The 19,898-nt window shown below is 43.7% G+C and overlaps 2 protein-coding genes across 4 annotated transcripts in view; one reads left to right on the top strand and one right to left on the bottom strand.

Annotated features, from left to right (window-relative positions):
- Nucleotides 1–13,295, bottom strand: part of atg13 (ATG13 autophagy related 13 homolog) — a 68,464-nt gene extending 55,169 nt beyond the window's left edge. The window contains exons 1-3 of one of the 2 annotated variants that reach the window (XM_084335560.1): nt 13,133–13,295; nt 1,849–1,938; nt 555–635 (exon numbers count right to left, since the gene is read on the bottom strand). In XM_084335560.1, coding sequence (XP_084191686.1) covers nt 555–635; nt 1,849–1,923 — 156 coding nt within the window. In that variant the 5' untranslated portion in view covers nt 1,924–1,938; nt 13,133–13,295. The remainder of the gene's footprint in view (nt 1–554; nt 636–1,848; nt 1,939–13,132) is intronic. The other variant, XM_084335561.1, reaches the window with a different exon arrangement.
- Nucleotides 13,296–13,528: 233 nt separating this feature from the next.
- The window catches only part of harbi1 (harbinger transposase derived 1), a 46,998-nt gene continuing 40,628 nt past the window's right edge, over nt 13,529–19,898 (top strand). For both annotated transcript variants that reach the window (XM_084315194.1, XM_084315195.1), the window contains exons 1-2: nt 13,529–13,601; nt 15,009–15,190. In XM_084315194.1, the coding sequence (XP_084171320.1) occupies nt 15,026–15,190 (165 nt within the window). In that variant the 5' untranslated portion in view covers nt 13,529–13,601; nt 15,009–15,025. The remainder of the gene's footprint in view (nt 13,602–15,008; nt 15,191–19,898) is intronic.

The raw sequence follows: 19,898 nt of genomic DNA, 5'->3' as shown, positions 1-19,898 counted from the left end.
ACATCAAACATTTATTTTCTCTTTTCTTTTTTCCCTTAAACATTTTTCTTTCTTATATTAAAGTATATTTAGTTTTTAAGAATTGTAAAGGATAGGCAAAAATAAGCATGTGCTTCAGCCTATTCCTTTTTTTGGTCATTGAGTTTGGATTTTGTGTGTGAGCTTACTTTGAATATGTACATTTGTGATTTTTTCTTTTCCTTTTGAAAGTCCACACGTGTGTTTTTGATTTATCTGTAAACAAAGACCGAAAATAAAACTATTCATTGATCATTGATCATCAGTTAGAGAGAGAGAGGGAGACGAGACAGACATATAGTTAGAGAGAGAGACAGACATATAGTTAGAGAGAGAGAGACATATAGTTAGAGAGAGAGAGAGAGAGACATATAGTTAGAGAGAGACAGACATATAGTGAGAGAGAGAGAGAGAGAGACATATAGTTAGAGAGAGAGACATATAGTGAGAGAGAGAGAGTGAGAGAGAGAGAGACATATAGTTAGAGACAGACAGACAGACAGACAGACAGACAGACAGACAGACAGATAGATTACCCAGTCTAAACCAGTAGGAGAGGAGGATGAACAGGTGCATATCTTTTCTCCCAGACGAGCCTGAACGATCACCTGCGCTGTCTACACACACACACACACACACACACACACACACACACACACACACACACACACACACACACACACACACACACACACACACACACACACACACACACACACACACACACACACACACACACACACACACACACACACACACACACACACACACACACACACACACACACACACACACACACACATTTAGTAATTTAACTGATGCTTTTATCCAAAGCGACTTACAAGTTCTGTACGACAAGTCATCAGGAAGGGCACAACTCTATCAGCTGAGTAACAATGTTCATCAAAGTGTTGAGTGCTACAGTGTAGGTTAGTATATTAGGACAAGTGCATGACAATAAGGTTAGATTTTTGTTTCTTTCATTTCAGATAATGGTTGAAGAAGTGCGTCTTTAGTCGACGGCGAAAGATTGGACGGGTTTCGGCTGTCCTAACTGGGGTGGGTAGTTCATTCCACCATTGTGCGGCAAGGACTGAGAATAGCCGGCTTCTCCTTGATGATGACCCTCCCGAAGCTTGTATAGGAGTAGGTTTGAGGCGGCCAGAAGATGAAGAGCGTAGGGGTCTTGAGGGTGTGACGTGTGTAGTTAGAGACCATTGACCGGAGGTAGGGGGGAGCGGTTCCCTTTGCCGCATGGTATGCCAGGTCGAGGGCCTTGAAGCGGATTTGTGCGCCAATGGGGAGCCAGTGCAGGTCCCTAAGAAGTGGGGTGACATGGGCTGACTTCGGTAGGTTTGAGATCAGGCGGGCCGCTGCGTTCTGAATGAGTTGAAGAGGCTTGGTGGCAGTGGCCGGGAGGCCAGCAAGCAGTGCGTTGCAGTAGTCGAGGCGGGAGATGACTGTTGATTGGACGAGGAGTTGGGTGGCTTCTTTTGTCAGGAAGGGGCGGATCCTTCTGACGTTGCTCAGGAGGAATCTGCAGGTTCTGGTTGTCGCTATGATGTGAGCAGAGAAGTTCAACTGGTCGTCGAGGACAACACCAAGGTTCTTGGCGGTCGGGGACGTGGTCACACACACGAAAAAGGAAATTGCACAAATCAAACAACACAAACACCTTATAGTGGCTGAACTAATTGAAGGACACCAGGTAGCCTCCCAGTCACATGACAGAAAACAGCCATCTAGGCCATGAACACTATGACATGTAGTTCCTCCATCTAGAGCAAAATTATTAATAATTATACTAATCCTAATAGTAATTATAATCACCTTCAGGGAGAAGAACTTGATGAATTTGTCCAATTCCAATTCTTTCTTATCCTTAGGACTCAGTTCACCTTCCATGATGCCTCAGTCCCCCTGCAACCACAACACATTTAGCAATTCCATGCAACCTCACCATGAAAAAATTTAAATAACATGATCATAACCAAACCAATTTCGAATGTATCATCAAGGTCTATATTTTGAAGTACAAAATAGATTTGATCGTAATATTTATGAGAATGCATGTTTTTTCACACTACAGGAGGAGACACTGATGTAAAAATTTCGATTAACCTAATCAGGGTTCCCACGCTTGCCTTGAAATTTGTTTCCATACTACCTCCTGATTTTCCAGGTACCATATTAAGTGATGATCTATAGGCCCCTGAAGTTTTCCGCCCTCATCCGCGCCCCCCTCCCCCTCACACACACAACCCCCTAGGACACCTGACTACTTACTTGATTTAAAAGATGTGCCAGTCAAGTCTACATTGTAAATGCTTAGAGATTATGTCATTGATAATATCAATGCATGAAATAATGCAACAAGCTGTAGATGAACAACAATTTATTGAACTGGAACACATGAGCACTGGGATTGATATATGTTCTCTCTTCCACTCCTCTCCTATCTCATCCTGTCCTCTTCTCTCTACACCTCCCCTCGTGTCCGCTCCTGTCTTCTCTTCCTACTCTTCTCAACTCCTCTCCACTGTTCTCCCTTTTCCTCTGTCATCCTCCTCTTCCATCTTCGCGGCCTCTTCTCTTCCTGGCTAACTGGCTCGTTATGAGAGCTAACGTTGGCTAGCTACTGTACCCGGCGCTGGCTAACTGGCTATCGTTATGAGAGCTAACGTTGGTAGCTACTGTACCTGGTGCTGGCTAACTGGCTCGTTATGAGAGCTAATGTTGGCTAGCTACTGTACCTGGCGCTGGCTAACTGGCTCGTTATGAGAGCTAACATTGGCTAGCTACTGTACCTGGCACAGGCTAACTGGCTCGTTATGAGAGCTAACGTTGGCTAGCTACTGTACCTGGCGCTGGCTAACTGGCTCGTTATGAGAGCTAACGTTGGCTAGCTACTGTACCTGGCGCTGGCTAACTGGCTCGTTATGAGAGCTAACGTTGGCTAGCTACTGTACCCGGCACTGGCTAACTGGCTATCGTTATGAGAGCTAACGTTGGTAGCTACTGTACCTGGTGCTGGCTAACTGGCTCGTTATGAGAGCTAACGTTGGCTAGCTACTGTACCTGGCGCTGGCTAACTGGCTCGTTATGAGAGCTAACATTGGCTAGCTACTGTACCTGGCACTGGCTAACTGGCTCGTTATGAGAGCTAATGTTGGCTAGCTACTGTACCTGGCACTGGCTAACTGGCTCGTTATGAGAGCTAACGTTGGCTAGCTACTGTACCTGGCGATGGCTAACTGGCTCGTTATGAGAGCTAACGTTGGCTAGCTACTAGGGGTGGGAATCATCAGTTTCATCACGATACGATACGATATCGATTCTTTGGACAACGATACGATATTTGCCGATATCACAAAGTCTGCCACGATACGATACGATACGATTCAATTCAGGTGTCTGCGATCGATATGAGGCGATATTATGTGCCCATTTAACACAATCAGTCACATTTAGATCAACTAAAAAAAGGCTACGGAAATATCAATTGATGTATTTATTTTTGAGCTCTTCCAGACATTTAAATGAAAAACAATCTATTGTTTTTAATACAAATAGACCTCCTGTTCACTTTTGTTTTTATATATTGAGCTTTACCACACACACAGACACACACAGACACACACACACACAGTCCCCCACAGCCCCCACCCCTCCTCCTTCCAAGTCCCCTTTCCACTCTCCTGTTCTCTCTCACGGTTAGCTGCTTAGCTTTTAGCAGCCAACGCGACGTTCATTTAGATATTTAACGCGACGTTGGCATAAAGGAATGGCGACGATGCAACGCCTGTTATATGCATTTGACCCGTTGCGGGGAAAAAACTGCACAGACTTTTATCGGCTCGCAAAATAGACGCTCTGTAGTGCTTTACAGCAGACGCAAACACTGCTGTAATTTCTACACGGAGTTTCACAATACTGGGCGCCGGCGGATATGACTCGCGGGGATTTTCAAAATAAGAGTATCGCAATATGAATCGATCTTTTTACGTTGCGTCGATCCTATTTGATTATTGATAATAGATCGATATATCGATCTGGATCGATGTATTGTCCCACCCCTACTAGCTACTGTACCTGGCGCTGGCTAACTGGCTCGTTATGAGATCTAACGTTTTTTCTTTTTTTATCTTTTTCCCCCTCCTTCTTTTTCCGATTTTTCTCCAATCCCACCCTTCCTGGTTGTTGCGCACTTTCCCCTACTGTTGGTCCGAGAGACCGGAGACTGTCACATGCTTTCCAGCCTGGCCGCGCAGATTCTCACTGGGAGAGTGTAACGTGTGGGAGGCCGCACTACCTCTCTCCAGATCCTACCCTCGCTGAGCAGGCGCCCCGACCGAACTGTAGGGGTCGCTGTCCAAACCCGCCAGCTTTCCCACCCTCTAATACTGCCAATTGTATTAGTGTGAACGGCCAGCCAAGCTGGTGACAACGCCGGGAGCTGGATTCGAACACGCGAATCCAGCATCTCCGGCGTTGGTGACGAACGCAATCTTGGCTAGCTAGTTAGCAAGATTGCACTGCTTACTAACCAACGTTGATAAACCCAGGTTTACCACACAGTTAAAACACAGCTACTTACATTTGAGGATAAACTTGCATAAGAAGTTTCACTCAAGTTTCACTGTAGATGCCAAGGCTCCCTTGGCTCACCAAGTTGCCTGCATCAAATTCCAACATCCAATATACCATATAGGATGCCAAGAGCACGCTCTACAACATGGGATCATCCATTTCTATCTACAGTAAAAGCGGTTCACATGTAAAGGGTTTTTATAAACTCATGTTAATTCTGTGCTCAATAGTTAAATTGTATTACACATCATCCAATAGAATTTTCCAGGACAACTGTTTCTATTTCCATGTAATTGGTCACTTTTGCTCAGTTTCCATGCCTTTCCATACCTGGAAAATTAAAAAATTAATCCCATGTTTTCAATGTTTTCCAGGTACCGTGGGAACCCTGCTAATTGTATGACTTTCTGAATGGCCAGAATGGTAAAAAAATCAACAGATATTTTTCTAACCTCACCTTTGGTCATGAAGGGCTGTTGTATCAATATGTGAATCAATTATGTACTTTGTGTCTTTCCATTGGCAGGTGAAGCATGCTGTTATAATGCCCCTTTATGGGACAGGGAATGTAACATCCATAACGTTTTCCAGGAAAAGTTGTCATAAAACATGCATCTGGAATGCAATGTCAACCAAACTTCCTAAGCAAAGCCAACTTTTATAAAGATGACATATTAGCAACAATTAGTCAACAACATTTTTTTTTTTATTCTTTACAAGTGTTATGGATGTTAGTTGTTACCGTTATGGGTGTTACATTGCAAGTGACGGATGTTACATTGCAAATGTGTGTTGTTAAGTCCGATTATGACCCCTTTGTTTGAAGTATAATTTACACATTTTAGTTACACTTATTGAGATAAAGATGAGCCTGCAATAAGAAATGTTTTGACCTTTTGGATTTTGAGATAGGTGACAAAATACACAGGCGTTGTGGATGTTACGGAAATTGACAAGTTTTCGGACTCACTGAACACATGATAAACTCTGTGAATATCTTTTTCAAAGAATAACATGTTTACTATCACTTTGTAGGGAAGGGTTTGAGGTACCCAAAAAGCACATTCAGGAAAACGTGGCATTTCCTCTCAAGGAATGAATCACAAAAAAGTGCTGTTATGGATGTTACATTTTTGCGTTATGGATGTTACACGTCTGAAATAGACAAAAAACACTATAAAAATTTGTGTTGTTAAGTCCGATTATGACCCCTTTGTTTGATTTAAATCAGAAGTATTTTATGACTCCTTGTTTGATTAAAATCCAACATATTCCCAGACACAACTTTTTCACACATTGTTGGTCTAGGCAGAGCAGTGTCCACGTTAGCCGAACGCACAATTGGAGGGGGGCTTCCCACCCTCCAGAACATTTACAACAAGCGGTGCAAGGGGAAGGCTAAGAGAATTATTAAGGACTCGAGCCACCCGAACAACTGCCTCTTTGAACTGCTGCGGTCAGGCAAGCGATACCGGAGTCTTAAGGCGAGCACAGAAAGACTCAGAAGAAGCTTCTATCCCCAGGCCATCAGGCTGCTAAACGAACAATAAACACTATGCAACAACCATCAAATGCACACAGCACACACACCCACACGCACACACTCACTCAAACAAACAACACACTGCAGCACCCACTCTCCACACTTTAGATCACACAAACACACTTTACACTTTATATTTATTGATAAAGGATTTGCACTACAACTCGTACACCTACTGTGAATTGTACCTAAATTGCACCTCGTCCCATTTCTGCCTTGCACTATATAGTATTGTATATTAGTACACTGCACAGTATTGTATATTGTATGGTAACTACGTCTATTCTGCATCGAACATTGTACATATGTCTAAACTGAACACTGTGACCTCATTTTTTTACTTCTAATTTTACTATGTTATTTTATTTCATACTTATCTTGTCTTGCACAGTCTCTGGAGCGTAACAGTAAGAAGCATTTTGTATAAAAGTATTCTGTACTTCTGTATGACAAATATTAAAGAAACTTGAACTTGAACTACTGCTAATCGGCTGCTGTCGGCCATCTCCCCCTCGCGTCTGCTCAGCCTCAGCCTACATGTGTATTTGTTATTGTTTTGCCGAGTATCGCAACAAGAAGAAACCCACCCCAAATGAAACCAAAAAGTAAATGAGTATTATTCCAGGGACGACATTTCAAGACAGGCCCCAGGAATGAAGGATGCAGTGACCATAAGAGAAGGAGTCAAGCAGAAGGTTCAGAAACGCCACATGTCCATGTCCCTTATGGAGGCTTACCGCTGCACTTCCAACCAAAGAGGACAAGTCCTGGGTCAGTTTTGATCAGATTCGTGAACACCTCAATCCTCACATGGATAACAGAGATACCATTTCTCTGAACCAGTCCAGGCAGAGTGAATTGGACTTTTTTATTGGATTTTTTATAACTTTCTTTTTCATGGTGAGGTTGACATTTTCATGGAATTGCTCCAACTCATTTTCTGATTTAACCGATATTAATATTGCTGTTCTCTGTATAGAAAACACTTTTTTATGTTAATCAAATAAAGAGCTATTTTCCAAAAACTTTTTGTAATTTATTTTCAGAAGTGACTGATATTTTGAAACTATTTAAGACCAAACAATTTTTTTTTTTTTTTTTTGTGATGTCACAGTATGATGTCATAATAGATCATTCTAGAACATTTGTGATGTCACAGTATGATGTGATAATAGAACATTCTAGAACATTTGTGGTCACAGTATGATGTCATAATCAAACATTCTAGAACATTTGTGATGTCACAGTATGATGTCATAATCGAACATTCTAGAACATTTGTGTTCTATATATATTCAACTACAACATGAATCCAGACTGGTTTGACCCTCAAAATGGTCCACCGAAGTTAAACACATGTGGGTAAAGCCCTATTTTTGATAGTGGGTTTTGTCTATTTCAGACGTGTAACATCCATAACAGCACTTTTTTGTGATTCATTCCTTGAGAGGAAATGCCAGGTTTTCCTGAATGTGCTTTTTGGGTACCTCAAACCCTTCCCTACAAAGTGATAGTCAACATGTTATTCTTTGAAAAAAATATTCACAGAGTTTTCATCATGTGTTCAGTGAGTCCGAAAAGCTTGTCAATTTCCGTAACATCCATAACGCTGTGTATTTTGTCACCTATCTCAAAATCCAAAAGGTCAAAACATTTCTTACTGCAGGCTCATCTTTATCTCAATAAGTGTAACTAAAATGTGTAAATTATACTTCCAATTCAAATCGATGCCTTGTCAATGTTAAGTTAAGTTTCCAATGTTCTCTCTGAATGTAACATCCATAACGCTGGAATTGCCCATTATTATTATTATCTTTATTATTATTGTCGTTACTTAGGCAAATAGACATAGACAGACAGACGATATATAGACACAGACCTTTATCGTTACCTTAATTCTCTTTCATTTCATTCTCTTTAATGTCACTTTTGGAACATATTGGGCACACCTCGCAAATTCGCTCAAATCGCTTGGTCCAAGGACAAGACACACACAAGATTTGAGCAAGTTTGCGAGGTGTGCCCAATATGTTCCAAAAGTGACAGTGTGGAGGTGCGCCTCAGACTGCAGCAAAGTCATACATTTATATTAAATGTGTGCTTCTCACAGTATGAAACGATTTATTACAAAAGATTTGCAATACATCCATACCTCATTTTTGCATTTAGCATTTTATTTTTTTGCATTTTTGTACTTTAGTTTGTATATTGTGTACAGTGGGAGGACTTTATTCTTTTCACTTTTTCTTTTTTTTTACTGTATGAAGCACATTCTCAGGAGGCTCATACAGAACCAAGCATTTCACTGTAATGTACATTTACTTTATGTGACAAATAAAACAAAACTTGAACTTGACTGAGGATAAATGAGAGATATTACGCTGTTTGCTCGTAGTGCCTTTGCTCTACCTAGGTGCCAGCCACCCCGCGCCGAAACCAAGCTCAGAATTTCCATATGTCCGAACAGGTCTGCCCCAGAGAACCGCATGCTGTGTGCTACATGTCCGAAAGGGCAACTCCAGGGGCAACGCATCCGATTCTCCGCGCATTGTCCCAAGTGAATGTCGGAAAAGGGCTACAGTCTGATTAGATTAGATTCAAATTAGGGGTGTAACGGACGGTACACAAAAACGACGCTTCGGTACGTACCTCGGTTTTGAAGTCACGGTTCGGTACAGGTTTTCGATACAGTGGGGGGAAATTTGGCTTTCCATGTTCCACTCAGGGGTGATGTAGTGTGCACTGCAGTAACCAGGGAGCTAAATTAACTTTTTGACTCACCGGCCAGTGGCGGGTAGATGGGAAGAATCTACCCGCCAAGCATATTTCTTACCTGCCAACTTTTTTTTTATTAAAAAAATAATTATTATTATTTTATATAAAAAAAATGTTTTAATAAAATATATATATTATATAATCATACTTGTAGTTGTATTATCTGCGAGACATCGCCACCTCGCTGTCTGCAAACAGCTCCATTGTGTGTGTGTATACTCGAGTGGCCTCCAGCTCCAGCAAGGATTATCCGGCGCTGCAGCTGGACCGTAAACTCTACATTCAGCATGCAAAATAATTCTCCTGCGCTACAGCTGGACCCTATTCAGCAGCCCTCATGCGATGTAAGTCAGGGACTCGAATACGCATGTTGTAGGACATTGATGTCAGGAGCTATCTGTTAGGCTTGGGCGGTATGACGGTATTAAGGTATACCAGGGTATTTAGAAATACCTACGGTATTGATTTTCAATACCGTCCGTCACCGTCAAAATCACAGATGCGCTTCAGTTTCTATAACAGTGAAACGGAGTTTTGAGTGTAGTGCACACACTGAGTGTAGTGCACACACTCGCCAGCAGAGGGCGAGACCGCTCTAGTGGAGCGAGTGGGTCACAACGGTGTAATGTTGCGACAGTGCTGTGAAAATACCGTAAAGCGTTGTGACGAGAGCAGTGTTGTTGTGGTCCTTGTGGAGCAATCAGTCTCTTATTATATGTGAACTAAAGAGTACAAGGTTTACACAACAGCCCCCACCCGCCTTTTTATTGTATTTGTACCGTCCTGTACTATCCGCTGTCAGCTGTTTATCTCTCTCTGTGAGCTACTGAGCTTGAATAAATAGCGTTAGCTCAAGTTAGTAGCGTTAGCTCTGCGGCTAATCTTGGATTACCCTGAACTAAATCAATGGCTAGGTTATAAAGCATTCGAGTAGTTTTTACTGCACATAGAAGTAGCCAAACAACGGGAGCATTTCGGGAGCATATGACCAAAACCCAGGCAATTTCTAGCCCTTAAGGAATCAAATAGTCTGCCATGGCTATAGGCTAGATGCTAACGCTAAAACGGTGCGGGCTTCTACCGGTGCGGGACGGGACTATCATTCTGAGAGCTGACGATGATTTGTTTACTTGGTAACACGTAACACCCCCCCCCCCCCCCCCCCCGCTGATGAAAATGAAAGTCATACCGTCAAATACCGTGCACCGGGGTATTATAACATAAAGGTTTGCCGGTTTGAAAATAAGGATACCGCCCAAGCCTACTATCTGTAGCTACTGCTGGATGGCGTTGGGACAACGTCTCAGTGAACTATTTAGTTTACTGCGACATTTCGTAGTGACTAGTGAGCTACCTAGCCAACGGAGGTATTATGCACTGGACTATTGCTGGAGCATTTGTTGATGTCGGGAGCTATCAGTAGCTAGCCGGCTGGATAACGTTACACAATGCCTCATGTATTAAACTAAGTGAATAGTTGACTGGGTCATTTTGTAACGGTAGCTAACGTTATCTCACGAAGGTCCCACTGACTAGACTAACGTCACGGTGACTGTCGGAGGCAATAGCCTCTGTTTACATGCAGCATACAGAAACAGGTGCAGGAGGGGTAGGAGCAGCAGTGCGCTGCGTGTCTGTGCTGAGACAGCGAGTGAGAACTCCGCTAAAGAATTGGATCATGATTTTCGGTTTTCACATGACTATTTGATTGCCCGCCACACGGCGGGCAGACCTCTCAGTGGGAGGCGCCAAACGTAAAAACTGAGCGCCTTTAGTTTCGCCCCCTGGCAGTAACTAATTGTACTTGTAGGGCTGTCAACGAATATTCTATATTGAAGTTAATAATCGAGTTTTGAATTCAATTCTGCACGCAAAAAGAAGTTCTGCACGTGCGTTCGTTATTGGTTAACGTACCGTTGTATTCGTTCGGTACACAGCCGTACTGAACCTTAGGTCCAGTACTGAAACGGTTCGGTACGGATACCTTTACACCCCTTCAAATGTATTGTCATTATACAGCACAATTACAGTACAACAAAAAGAAGTTAGCATATAACCAGAGTGCAAATGTAAAAGTTACTAAAGTGCAATAGTAATATACAAGGTGCAGGTGATTAAACTGGAGTATATATAAATGAGTAATAATGCTAATAATCAGATGTACATACAATGTTATAGTATTATTATGTACAGTGACATAGGTATAAAGAAAGACAAGGTAGCAAGTCATACTGGCCTGTATAACTATTTATCTAGCCGTCTGTCTACCTACCTATCAATCTATAAGCTGTCTGTCTACCTACTTATCAATCTATAAGCTGTCTGTCTACCTACTTATCAATCTATAAGATGTCTGTCTACCTACCTATCAATCTATAAGCTGTCTGTCTACCTGTTCCTAATTTATGCAAATGACATGTCGTCATCTTGTGACTGCAACTTGTTCCTGTTTGCGGACGACTCAGCCCTGCTGGTCTCTGACAAGAACAAGTTGCAGGTTGAAAAAACCCTCAGCTCGGAACTAGGCAAAATCTGCATATGGCTCGCTGATAACAAACTATCATTACACATGGGCAAAACAGAGTCCATTCTCTTCGGTTCAAATAACAAACTCAGCAAGACCGACGGCTTCTCAGTTGCAGTGGGTGACAATATTGTCACAAGGAAAGACGAAATTACCTACCTGGGTTCCATCCTAGAGGCAAATCTTTCCTGTGACAAAATGGCATCCAATGTAATAAAAAAAGTCAACCAACGAACTAGATTCTTGTACCGGATCTCCTCTCTGGTAAACAAGAATACCCTGAAGACTCTGGCAGGAGCACTCATTCAAGGGTACTACGACTATGCGTGCACCTCATGTTACCAAAGCACCTCAAAGGCGCTTAAAACAAAATTACAATCATCACAAAACAAACTGGTCAGACTACTACTTGACCTTACCCCTAGAACCCACCTCACCCCTGCCCACTTTGACAACCTAGGATGGCTTAGAGTAGACGACAGAGTACAGCAACTTGCAATGGGTCTGGTCTACAAGATACACTATACGACTAAGGTACCCATGTACATGTCAAAATACTTCCCAAAGGTCAGTGAATACCACAACCACTACACCAGAGGAAGCTCAACAAATTATGTTAAACCCAGATTCGGCTCAAACAAGGGACTAAACGTTTCGCAATTATGCCACATCAATGTGGAACGCCCTACCTAAAGCTGTAAAGGAATGTGAATCCCTACCCACATTCAAAACCGCTCTTAAAGAGCACCTACGGGAGGCTGCAATTCGAAACTGGCCACCGTAAATGCCCAAAACCCCCACCACCTCCTAATAGACAGTCTCCTCCCCACCGCATGTATATATTCCCTCCCCGCCGTATGTATATCTCTCTCCCACCCACCCACCCCCTCCTAATGTACAGTCCCCTCCCCATCATATGTATATACTCTGTCAGGATCTAGGGGTAACAGTACTGTATATTTTTTGAATACCGTTTATGTCACAAATGTATCAGTACTATATACCTATATGTCCCTATGCCATAAATGTCATGTATGTTGTGTATGTCATAAATGTCTATATGAATTGAAAATGGGGGACCCTGATGGAAACAAGACAAACGTCTTTCTCAGGTCTGCATCCCCTTAACAATTGTGTGTATTGAGCCGTACTGTATTGTACCCAATCTGCAATCTGTTAAATAAAGTTTTCATTCATTCATTCACACTGTATTGTACCCATTCTGCAATCTGTTAATAAAGTTTTCAATCAATCAATCAACCTACCTATCAATCTCTATCTAGCTGTCTGTTGACAGACAGATAGACAAACAGATCACAGACAGACAGATAGACTGATAAATAGACAGACTAGACATATTGATAGCCAAGTCTATCGATCTACCTGTCTGTCTATCTAACTGTATCTCTGTCTGTTATGCCAGCATTGGAGTTTGGACGTGACATTATTTTCAACAGGAACGCATTTAGATTAAATCATCATAGCAGCCATCTTGGTAGGCAAATGACGTGACTGTAGATTAGAAAAGACTGAAACGTCATAGCTAAGAAGAATATTAGCTATAATACATAAACTAACACAGCCATCAAGTTCCTGAGCCCATCATAACCAGCAGCTGGGTGATATTGTCGATTAGACTGCAGACGTTAGCTTAAGTTATCCTGTAGCTACCTCGTACTTACTTACTATCTCATTCCAAAGTTAAATTGTCTCTTTCCCGGTTCTGCTTGTCGACAAAGCGATCTGAAATGTTTATAAATCCAACGTTGTGCTTTAAAATAAAAGATAAAAACCTCCAGATCAAAACATCACGTCAATAAAACAGCAGCTGGGCGCCATTTTGTGTTGTTTGTTATTCCTCTGCGCGACATCAACATCACTTCCGCTGCGGCACTTTGGTGCTTTATTATTTTCCAGTCTCTGGATATAAATAATACTAAATACAGTTTAGAGATAAAGCACACCATAAAAAAATATAAAACGATTATTATTTAATGTTAGATTCACTTATTGTCATTTATTATATCGCTCGAGTTATTATTTGTAGACGTCACGTGACTGAGCACCGAAAGTGCTGTCGCTGACAGTAAGGTAGCGCTGGTGTTGTTTGGGGAACGTTAGATGCTAACGTGCTGCTAACGCGATTTGAAGGTAAGTTAAAACCTCTGTCTTCATTCTTAACTCTACAGATCGAGTATTTTAACGATAGTGGATTTAATCTATTCGGTTGCCTGTGCTAGAAGAATGCTCAACTGTTTTAGTTTAGACGGATAACTTAACGCTGGCTAACATTGTAGCTAACCTGTCTGTGTAGCTGGTGCTGCTGTGTTGTGTTAAGATGCTCAACGTTAGCCCTGTACATCACTACAACATGATAGTACAGGAGGATATATAACAGATTAGTGCAGGATATAACAGAAAGCCAGGGTAGTATTATCAGCAACATATATTGTTCGATAGCCAGTGTAATATTATCACTAACATGAATCGAAAATGGGGGACCCTGATGTAAACAAGACTGTTCAATGGGTAGGAGTGGGGGGGTGGGTGGGGGGGGTTGGGTAGGAGGGGTGGGTGGGGGACACTGTACAACTGTACAAACAACACTGTACATTGGATTATTGACAAGACCATACTTGGTAATTTACTGTACATTGGAGGGGGTTGTGTTCGGACATTTACAGGGGCCAGTTTCGAGTTGCAGTCTCCCTTAGGTGTTTTTTGAGAGTGTTTTTGAAAGTGGGTAGTGATTCACATTCCTTTACAGCTTTGGGTAGGGCGTTCCACATTGATGTGGCATAATTGCGAAACGTGTTTAGTCCCTTGTTTGAGCCGAATCTGGGTTTAACATGATTTGTGGAGCTCCCTCTGGTGTTGTGATCGTGGTATTCACTGACCTTTGGGAAGTATTTTGTCATGTACATGGGTACCTTGGTCGTGTAGTGTATCTTGTAGACCAGGCCCATTGCAAGTTGCTGTACTCTGTCGTCTACTCTAAGCCATCCTAGGTTGTCAAAGTGGGCAGGGGTGAGGTGGGTTCTAGGAGTAAGGTCAAGCAGTAGTCTGACCAGTTTGTTTTGAGATGTTTGTAATTTTGTTTTTAGCGCCTTTGAGGTGCTTTGGTACCATGAGGTGCAAGCATAGTCGTAGTACCCTTGAATGAGTGCTCCTGCTAGAGTCTTCAGGGTATTCTTGTTTACCAGTGAGGAGATCCGGTACAAGAATCGAGTTCGTTGGTTGACCTTTTTTATTACATTGGATGCCATTTTGTCACAGGAAAGATTTGCCTCTAGGATGGAACCCAGGTAGGTAATATCTTCTTTCCTTGTGACAATATTGTCACCCACTGTAACTGAGAAGCCGTCGGTCTTGCTGAGTTTGTTATTTGAACCGAAGAGTGTCACAAGTCATCAGGAAGGGCACAACTCTATCAGCTGAGTAACAATGTTCATCAAAGTGTTGAGTGCTACAGTGCTACATACTGTCTTGTGTCATGTGTCTACCCAACCTTGTTTAAAATCAGGGACAGACCACTGATGTACTTTCTTCTTTCACTAGCCCCTCCCCAGGTAACCATGGCGATTCCCATAGCGATCCTGGATTGTGATTTGATGCTTCATGGCCGAGGTCACAAGACACTTGACCGCTTTGACCTGTCGTCTGTCTCTGACCACTTCCTGTTGACAACGTTTGGCTTCCCAAGGGAATTTATTTTATATCTAGTGGAGCTACTGAGAGAGGTCAGTTCTATTCCATTCTATTGTCTCTGACCACTTCCTGTTGACAAGAGTTGGTCAATCACAGTTTAACAATCACATAACTATTTAACCACAAAATCTTATTACCTAAATTCAATACATAGTACTACACCATTCAATACACACATGTACTACACCATTCAATATACATATATGTACTACACTATTCAATACACACATGTACTACACTATTCAATACACACATGTACTACACTATTCAATACATACATGTACTACAGTACACCATTCAATACACACATGTACTATACCATTCAATACACACATGTACTACACTATTCAATACACACATGTACTACACTATTCAATACACACATGTACTACACTATTCAATACACACATGTACTACACTATTCAATACACACATGTACTACACCATTCAATACACACATGTACTACACTATTCAATACACACATGTACTACACTATTCAATACACACATGTACTACACTATTCAATACACACATGTACTACACTGTAACTGAGGGGTACAATTCCCTGACTGTATTGATAAGTATGGTATCATTAAACCACTACCGATTATGTACTTTGAATACTGGCCACACAGTACATGATGTAGATATGATGAACACTTTCCCACCTGATGAAACGAAGTCCACACAAATGTATAAATCGAATATTTTATATAGCAAAGGGTATATACAACGTTCACTTAATGACATTTATGATTTGAATGCACTTGTAAGGCAAATGAGTATTTGTAGGCAAATCAACATTGAATGTCCAATCTCTGGTTACGCAGGGAGCAAGTATACAACCTGGTTCTTTAGGGAACTATAGCGATGGTACTTAAATGATTATAGCTGGATACACTAAAGGGGGGTCCCGCTGGTTGTAAGTCAGTAGGGGGGGGGGGGGTTAGGAGAGCCGCCGGCGATATCCCATCTGGCCAACGATTTCTTGGGAGAATTCAGAGTGCTGAACACGGTGCCCACAGAACCTCGGTCCACAGATGAATACAGCTGGGCCCTCTTGTAGACGGTAGCTGCCGGTCCACAACGAAGAGACGTGAGGCGACCTCACTCGGGGTAGAGCGCCGTCTCACCTGGACTCCTCTCGGGGGGTAGTTCCAACACTCAGCAGTGTTGGCTGTTATCCATGGCATAATCAAAGCACCCAAAGCATGTAGATAATCCAAGCCGTGTAGGGCTCACCGTCGTCCGGGTAAAGTAATCCAATGTACAGGTCCACTCGTCCTGGCCCAGAACTCCTCGGATGAAAGCACCACACGTGGTCTGCCCAGCCTGGTTAAGACTCTAGATAACGCCAGGAACGATGGGGGTACTGCTCACTTTATAACTCTAACTGAACGATGCACCATACATAATAGACTATTATTAACTTAATAGAAATACGTCCCACTCGACGGTATAGTGCCAAACTATGACAATTCAACTATTAATCCACACGATGTCTCAATGCCTATTCTGAGGCCAAGTAGGCCATACTGCACCACACGTGGGTCGTGGGTGAGGCTTCACGTCTGTTACTAGGTTGGAGGGTAAAGGACTAATGGACTAAAAAGAAAGTTCTACTTTACTTGCGCCATATATATATGCGCTGTGAACAAATAGTACCATTCGTATTTCGCCAGACGTATTCCTACGCGGAACCGGGCTTGTAACGACATGTTCGTCGGCACGATTGAACTTGAACCAAGGGGCTTGGCTGCTGGCGCCAGGTTCTTGTCCAATGGTAGAATGAAACTATTATGGGCTGTTAGTAGACTAAAGGGATATTCAGTGTATATGTACAAGGAATATACAAGGGATATCAAACGATATACAAATACTATTAAATATATATCCATAAATAAATATATATATTCGGTTTAATCTGATCCTTCACAACAGCCGCCCCCTAATTAGTCCCACCTAATTAGCTAAGCAGAGACAGATTAACCGCACTGTCTACCACTCAAGGTCCGCTGTAAGGGTCAGTCAACTCACAAAGTCGTGGGGTCATGGTCGTCATCGATAGTGTCTGGGAGTCTGGGCAGTTCTATTAGCCTCGCCACGGGTCGTGTGTAAGTTCGCCCTTGGACGAGCACCTCGGCTGCTCGGATTTTGCCATCGGCACCGGTGATCACTTTGCTTACGCGGCCAGCCGGCCACATAGCTCTGGGTAGTGACTGGTCGATAATCATGACGACTGTTCCTTCTGTCAAATTGTCTCTCTCTTTTACCCACTTCTGGCGGGTCTGTAGAGACGGTAGGTAGTGGAGTAGAAAGCTGTTCCAAAACTTGTCAGCTAGTACTTGACTGTACCTCCACATTCTTCGGCCGTTCGCTTCTTCAGGCCTGTACATTGTCTGGGGTAGCGCGGGGTCCAGCCGCCCCATCAAGAGTGTGTTGGGGGTGACTGGGTCGACATCTGCTACATCACTGGAGACGTAACCGAGGGGCTTTGAGTTCAATACTCCCTCGATCTCCGTGAGGACTGTCATTAGGACTTCTTCCGCCACAGTCTGGGCCCCAAGCACGGCGTACAGGGCTGTCTTTATTGAACGTACTTCTCGTTCCCAGGTTCCACCGAAGTGGGGTGCGTTCGGGGGATTAAACTGGAAGTCAATCTGGGATGGAGCGAGGTGGGTCTTAAGTTCTGGGCCCATAGCTTGGAAGCTCTCTCTCAGCTCTCTTTCTCCGCCTTTGAAGTTTGTCCCGTGATCAGACAACAATGTAGACTGTTTTCCTTTCCGTGATGTGAATCTTCGGAAGGCCATAAGGAATGAGTCTGTGCTCATGGTTGAAAGGAGTTCGATATGTATCGCTCTGGTGGTCATGCATTTGAATACAATACCCCACCGCTTCTCGATTCCTCTTCCTTTCTTTATATACAACGGGCCAAAACAGTCCATGCCTGTGGAGTGGAATGGCTTGTCGCCGAGTCGGAGGCGACAGGGAGGTAGGTCAGCCATCCGGGGTATGCTGGGCTGCGCGCGCCACTTTCGGCAGTCTAGACAGGTTCGCTGGAAGCGTCGCACTGCTTCTCTTCCTTGAAGTATCCAATAGCGACGTCTGATCTCCGCGAAGACTCTCTCTGCTCCTGCGTGGTGTACATCCTCGTCGTATTTCTTTATGATCAGCTCTGTGACCTTGTGTCGGCTGTTCAAGACTATCGGGTACTTAACGTCATCCGGTAGATTGGGGGCTCTCCGCAGACGACCACCCACTCTGATGAGATTATGGGCGTCGCTCTCGGGTGCCAGGTGGAGCAGTCTGCTGTCTGATGGCTGACATCATACCTCAATGACCGCTCCTACCAAGTGTCATGGAGAGGGACTCTGTCGGCCACCCGCCCCCTCCGGACGGGTGTCCCCCAGGGCTCGGTCCTAGGACCCCTTCTCTTCTCCCTCTACACTAAATCACTGGGTAACATTATCACGTCTCATGGCTTCTCATATCATTGTTATGCCGATGATACTCAACTCTTCCTCTCCTTCCCGCCCTCAGATATCCACGTCTCTGAGCGGATCTCGGCCTGTCTGTCCGACATCTCCGCCTGGATGACGACCAACCACCTCAAACTGAACCTAAGCAAAACAGAATTGCTCCACCTGCCGGCCAAATCCTCCCCCCTGACCGACCTCTCCATCACAGTCGAGAATGCAGCTGTGACCGCGTCGCCGACCGCCAAGAACCTTGGTGTTGTCCTCGACGACCAGCTGAACTTCTCTGCTCACATCGCAGCGACAACCAGAACCTGCAGATTCCTCCTGAGCAACGTCAGAAGGATACGCCCCTTCCTGACAAAAGAAGCCACCCAACTCCTCGTCCAATCAACAGTCATCTCCCGCCTCGACTACTGCAACGCACTGCTAGCTGGCCTCCCGGCCACTGCCACCAAGCCTCTTCAACTCATTCAAAACGCAGCGGCCCGCCTGATCTCAAACCTACCGAAGTCGGCCCATGTCACCCCACTTCTTAGGGACCTGCACTGGCTCCCCATTGCTGCACGTATCCGCTTCAAGGCCCTCGACCTAGCATACCGTGCGGAAAAGGGAACCGCTCCCACCTACCTCCGGTCAATGGTCTCTAACTACACACCCTCAAGACCCCTACGCTCTGCATCTTCTGGCCGCCTCAGATCTACTCCTATCCAAGCTCCCGGAGGGTCATCAAAGAGAAGCCGCCTATTCTCAGTCCTTGCCCCACAATGGTGGAATGAACTACCCATCCCAGTTAGGACAGCCGAATCCCGTCCAATCTTTCGCCGTCGACTAAAGACTCACTTCTTCAACCATTATCTGAAATGATAAAAAAAAAAAAAAAAAAAAAAATCTAACCCCGACTAACCTTAATGTCATGCACTTGTCCTAATAAACTAACCTACACTGTAACACGCAACACTTTGATGAACATTGTTACTCAGCTGATAGAGTTATACCCTTCTTGCTGTCTTGTCGCACAGAACTTGTAAGTCGCTTTGGATAAAAGCGTCAGCTAAATGACTAAATGTAAATGTGATGGGACGGGCTTTCCTCCCTGTAGACAGTCTAGCTCGTCGGGGAACGAGTCTCTCTGGGCTCGTTGTAGTAGAAGAAGTTCTGCTTCTTCGTAGTCAGCTGCTGAAATGTCGGCAGTGGACTGAATCTCTGGGTGGTGCCACAGGAATGTCTTTAGCTGCGCACTCTGTAGGGTAATGCAGTCAT

This window comes from Notolepis coatsorum, assembly GCF_963971535.1.
Source record: "Notolepis coatsorum genome assembly, chromosome: 1".
Taxonomy (NCBI): Eukaryota; Metazoa; Chordata; class Actinopteri; order Aulopiformes; family Paralepididae; genus Notolepis; species Notolepis coatsorum.
The sequence above is the reverse complement of the archived record's forward strand: the minus strand, read 5'-3'. Positions and strand labels throughout refer to the sequence as shown.